The sequence below is a fragment of the Oculina patagonica genome, chromosome 13, assembly GCF_052425735.1.
Source record: "Oculina patagonica isolate OP01 chromosome 13, crgOcupat, whole genome shotgun sequence".
Classification (NCBI taxonomy): Eukaryota; Metazoa; Cnidaria; class Anthozoa; order Scleractinia; family Oculinidae; genus Oculina; species Oculina patagonica.
Genome location: NC_135770.1, coordinates 20,586,075 through 20,592,164, shown reverse-complemented (window position 1 = coordinate 20,592,164; position 6,090 = coordinate 20,586,075). Strand labels below are relative to the sequence as shown.

General features: G+C 38.4%; 1 protein-coding gene across 1 annotated transcript; it reads right to left on the bottom strand.

Annotated features, from left to right (window-relative positions):
- Window positions 1–1,349: 1,349 nt before the first annotated feature.
- Window positions 1,350–5,888, bottom strand: LOC144637014 (uncharacterized). Its single transcript, XM_078496191.1, has 6 exons — window positions 5,859–5,888; window positions 4,296–4,456; window positions 3,246–3,800; window positions 1,896–2,926; window positions 1,638–1,680; window positions 1,350–1,565 (listed from the first exon to the last, which is right to left on the bottom strand). Exons 1-6 carry the CDS (start codon window positions 5,886–5,888, stop codon window positions 1,508–1,510), a joined length of 1,878 nt encoding a protein of 625 aa, XP_078352317.1. The 3' UTR covers window positions 1,350–1,507.
- Window positions 5,889–6,090: the final 202 nt, after the last annotated feature.

Sequence of the window (6,090 nt, the reverse complement as noted above, 5' to 3'; positions counted from 1 at the left end):
GTTAGCCTATAAAAATTTGGTGCTGTACAACGATTCTCAAATTCCACGAGTTGATTTCCTCGGTTCGCAGAGTTTATACCCTTTGGAAATATCGAAAACCACCAATCACAGCCCACTAGCATGACCTTTTGAATTGCACGTGAAACAAACACCGGTCAGCATCGCTTGTGATTGGCTCATTTTTTTGCTCTCAGACGTGCTGTCTAGCTGTGTCTGATCCTGTCTGCTCGATAAATCGTTTTTCCGCATTAAATATCTCGTTCATAACTATTATTTGCTGATACATAAGCTAAATAGAAAAAGAACAATTTCAGTATTTGAAAAACGGTAAAATTGAAGATTTTTCCTAGAAGAAAAAAGCCAGCTTGTTGTTCCGTGTCAAGTCGTGACTAATCCATTTTATTTTGGCCAAGAAATTTGGACATCCAATTTAGCCGTGTCTTTATCAGATATAAAGACACTCATTAAACATTAATTTCCTTTGTATTTTCTTAATGAATTATTGATGAGTTTTTGAAAGAAAACTGAGACTACAGGTTGGTCTTCTTCTAAGAGAAATGCCAGAGAGCGGAAGCATGAAATCTACGTGTTTTTGTTAGGGCGTGTAGCGTGCACCGTAGTGCGCTAAAAATTTAAAGAGAGGGAACGGAACAAAATGGAGTGAGGAACGTAATGATCGTTTGGGAACGTGTCAAAATAATACAACAGACGTAGAGTAAGAACATCATAACCCACTTTCATCATTTCGAAAATAATTTTAACTACGTAGTAATCTACATCCCTGATGTACTCTGGCCGACACGGCATTGAAACGCTGTACACTACAGCAGTAATCCTGTGTAAATGATGTTTGAGGTTTCTGATTAGATGTTCGTTCGTAACGTAGCATTAAAGCGTACGCTTTAGTAATGATTTTCCTGGTCTTGGGTGTTAGGATGAAGAGAAATCAATGTTTAATTACGAAAGAACCAAGTTAAACTACTGTTAACTACACTGATTGAATTGACATGATATGTGAAAAAGTTGCTACCACACAAAACTTTTTAAACGAAGGGTATGAATTCGGATATCAATTCCTGACTTTTTTTTCAATAAATTCGCAATTTCTGTGACCTCTATAAATTACAGATCACAGAAAATGTTTCTATAAACTAAGATAACTACAACGTCCTTGTCAATCTAACACAATGATAAGTTTTAAAAATACTTTGTTTATCCTTTAGCAGCATCATATCACTCGCACAGATTCGTTTATGCACCTATTTCATTAAAACACTCAAACTCTTACAGTTAATTAATACAGATGATATACTTTAACAATATTATGAAGTAAACATGTCAAAAAATGTATTATTAATGGCTAATTTAATCTATCTTGTCTGGCTAACCGTCTTGTAATACTTATGATTATTTGAGTCTCCTGAAGTATTCACCACCATCATACGTTCTAATATGCTGTAGTTGCCCTTCTAGGTGCTCTTAATGGCATTCAACTTGGAGTTGGTGTTCAGTTGGCGGTGGTGGCTCTCTCGAACGTGGTGGCTTTGGCAATCACAACCTGCGGACTAAAGTGGAAAATTGACTCATGAGCATATCGTCGTTGTTTCCTTCCTTAGCTTTTCTTAAAAAACTCTTACCTTTCTACTTCGTGCATTTTCTTACCAGCTGCGATGATTTCATCTACAGGAATAAAATAGTTACAAACGTAATTAAAAATATATGACTTCGCAAACATAAACAAAAACCTTAAAGCCTGTAGCTACTTTAAACTTAGAACAAATTAAAGAGAAAAGCAAGGATTACAAGACCACAAGAAGAAAATTATATTGGGCTTCAACATTTAAGCTATCTTATATTCATTGCTGAAAAATGTCATCATTGCAAATGCACTATACCTAGAGCTTCATTCAGATTTTTGCCATTGTGCTTTAGAGAACAAAGTTTATTTCTCATTTCTTCAATCTTCTCTGTGGAAATGACATCGTTCTTGTCCTCAGAGGCTGACGTGATGTTCATAATGATCTCCTTCTTCTTTTCATATGTCTGCTTGTCCTTCTTCAGCTGCTCGATCCTCTTGTCGTCTCTAATCAGCTTCTCCTTTGTCTCCTCATCCTTGATCAGCATCTCAAGGTACTCGCTGAAGGAGTCGTTGTAGGGGATCAAGGCATTTTCCTTGAGAAAGACACCAAAGTAGCTGGCACTTTCATAAATAAACTCGTGTTCTTCTTTAAGTTCCTCCATGCTTCTCTCCAACTCCGCGATGAAAGCTTCCTTCTTAGACTTTGCGTCGGCCTTCTGTTGGATTATATCCTGCATCTCGGGAGACAAGAATACCTTCTCTACAGTTTTAGCAGTGTAGGTTTGATGCATGTGAAGTCTGTAATTGTGCTTGCATTGTGTGCAGTTTTCACCACCAGCCATTGCCTGACAGCCACGAAGCTGCTCGTTGTTGGTAGTCTGAACTGGAACTCCTTGAAGGTTGCAGTGATGATGGCAAATTTGTGGATAAATCGTATTCCTCTCGGCTGAATTTCCAACATATACATACTGCTTGCACGCTTCATCAGTACAAACGGTCATGGGATAGGGGAGATGCTTTATTTCCAAATCGAACCCCTTGAACTCTAGTTTTTTCTCGAATTTCTCCATGTCAGCATCTGCCACCTTGCACTCGTCTTTAACTTCGTTTATTTTCTTCAGGTTCATTTGAATCAGATGAACAGCTTGAGCCATTGGTTTGCTCATCGCGATTATGCAACTCCTAGCCTCGTTCAGGCTTAGGGTCTTCTTAGCCTCGTGAGGCTTCAAAGTCCTAGCGAACTGGAAAAGTTTTCCAGTTGCCTCACACGACCTGTCCCAGCTCAATGAGCAGAGGTCAACTTCCTCAGGTTTCAACTGTATTTTATTCTTACTGAGGGCAAGACACCTGTCAATGAAAAAAGGAAGAATCAATTTCACAGTGAAGTGGATTGGACTATACAGGGTTTCCAATTTGAGTCCTGACGCCTTCGCTTATCCTTATCTTTCCACTATACCATGCGCTTTGTCGCTCATTGCATTAGTGCTATTTTTAAACATATTGTAATCGATTGCATAATTGACCTTAGGTACCTGAACATAGAGATTTAGGGTACACTAACGTTCCCATCAAAACCGTTTAAATTTCAACTGAGTAAATATGCTTTGATAGAAAGCTTCATAGTCTTAACATTTTGTACAAAAGGATTCTTTAAATACTTAAGTACCTGAAAGCTTCGTTGTCAAAGCAAAAGTAGCGTTTCCGAGAGAGCTTGATGTCAATTTTATACTTTTTGAGGAGCTGTTTCAGAACTCGAAAACTATCTCCTGGTGTGTATGAGGTTCCTCTAGTGTGAGTAAAGGCAAAGATGACGTTAGCCACCACGGACTTGTGGAGATGGGTCAACAACTCTAACACACAGAACTTGAAGGCTACAGTCAGCCGTGAGTTAAATGGCTTTAAAAGAACAACCACGGCATTAATCTTTTCGTAGCTGGTAAGGAAGGCCAAGATGTTGTCGAACTTCTCGTTGTCCTGCTCAATGCCTCTGCTGTCCCCAATTCCCGGGGTGTCAATAAGGTGGAATCTTGTAGTGTCTGTTTCAATCACATACTCCCGAGGAAACTGAGTAGCAGACTGACTATCGGCGAAAATCTCATTTTCAACAGCTATGGAGCCAACTATAATTTCTTTACTTTCATTTTCATCTTCATCTTCATTTTCGTCTTCATCTTCATTTTCGTCTTCATCTTCATCTTCATCTTCATTCGGGACAATGATCCTAAATTGAAATTTTATTTATTATGTGTATTATTGGGTTTCTAAATCCAAGGGTTGTAAATCTCTTACACCCAGTGGTTATAAATCCTTACATCCTGGGTTTATAAATAATTATATGCAAGAGTTGTAATTCTCTCGCATCCAAGGATTATAAAATTCTTACATCCAGAGGTTATAAATCCTAACATCCAGGGGTTCTATAACTCTCTTACATCCAAGTGTTATAGATCCTTACATCCAGGGATTATCATTGTAAATCCGTAGACTATATAAGAGAGATAATCTACATAAGGGTTTTTTTCTTTAATTTTCATGTTTTTTTATCTTTTTTATTTTCAAGATGACGCGGGGGAGACTGAGGTGAAACAGAGGGACCCTGTCTCTGACCCCTCCCACTCTCCGCGTGGCTACACCGCTCGTTGTTCGATAAATCGACGACGTGAGCCACTTGCAATATAGCAATTTTTCATTCGGACTTTTAACGAATCTATTTTACCTTGATGGAATCAAGACAGTGAGTTCTGGATCATCCAAGGCATCTTGGAGGGTGTTATGTTTAGCATAGTTGGCAATAGCGTTGATCAAAGTGGACTTGCCTACTCCAGTTTCTCCCAGTAAGAGAATGTTGACGTCCTCCTTCTTATCCCCAAGCATTTCCTTCAGAATCAAAAACAAGAAGTTAATCAACAGATTAAATTTAGAGATATGAGAATGGCAGTACAGTACTTGCCAACCTTGGCCCGCGGTCAATGCTATTGATGGGTAGGATGGGTACAGTGTCACGAATAAGTGCACCACTGTGGAATTGGCCGTTCCGAAGTTGCGCAGGGAACTGGGGCGAGTTTCAAATTTTAAGTAATCGATAATCTCCTTGAAACATGGTTAAAAATCCATACAAAAGTCTCTAATTGTGAGCCATCGTCCCCCCAAACCATACAAACTCTCTAGAGGTCTAGACACTGCTATAAACATCGTTTTCGTCAGCAATGCTGTGATGTCCATAAATCTCTTAAAATGAAAACCTATGCCTACTTTAGAAAATCGGGTTTTTTTGGACATCAAACGTCCTTAAATCGGCCTAACATTTTGTAATAAATTGTCAGAGCGTCGCTTAAGATGAATAAAACATAATGAAAAATAAGCTGACAAATTTATAACCAATGACAGAATTTTGAACAAGGAATTTTTCACATTTAACTCACATTTGATTTGGAACTTTTTGCTTACTAAATATTCTTTTTTGCTAACTTGTAAAATATATGTAAAATTAAAAAGCATTTAGGTCCCATGTGCCAAAAAAATAAGAAAACAAATCTTGCCAGTATAACAGAACTTGTTAAAAATTCCAACTGGTAGGAGGCAAACTAGTTGTCTGTTATTTTGCAAAGCGTGGAGGAGGTGAAGTTGGGACCACCGGGAAAAAATAACATCTAGTGGCAGAGAGGAGTTTTTGGACATGTGACTTCCAAATACCACTAGTCAAAGCCAACTACACTAATCTAGCGAGAGGCCTTCGACCGAATTTGGTAGTGGCATGGGCTCCTGGTAGTGGTAAGGTAGGGGAGGGGAGATCGTATAGCTGACGATGAAGGGACCCAAAAGATTTAATAACCTTTGGGAAAGAACCTGAAAATCGGATTAAATAATGCGAACAACATTTCCTCACACGAAAGGATTTTTATATTCTTAACCCGGCTAAAACGTGTATGAAAAAAGAAGTTGGAAGTAATCGAGTAACGCTTTGCTAGAACACGAAAGCGAATTCTAAATTTAGCAATTTAATGACGAGAGATAATCCAATAACATCCATCACGGGTTGCATTGAGCATTGCATATTTTTGCTTTCCATGAATGTAGCCCAAGCTTTAGCGTGCAACCTCGTCCTAGGCCTAATCCGTGCATACGGTAAGTCGGTCGGTTAACAGATTTCTGTTAGCTATGGGGCAATTCTGTCTTCCTGCCTTAATCATAGTTTCAATTCCTTTCGTGTTTCGTCACAGGATAGTTAGAAGTAGATAATTCAACGCAACAACATTCAAAACATTCTCGTGACCCGCACCTGTGCATTTCTTTGATTAAACCTGTTCATTACTCTATCTATAGAACAGGTATTTTAAAGATTTAAAGAAGCTTTCTGCAAATGAAATCTCTAGCCTTTGTGTCTGTCTCAATAGTTCCAGGTGTTGCACTCCGGATTCTATTTGTGTCAAAGTCAAAGTGTCATTAAAGATATTAGCGTTAAAAATATGTAAAAGACGAAATCTGCTTCTATGATCATACATTGCAGAATT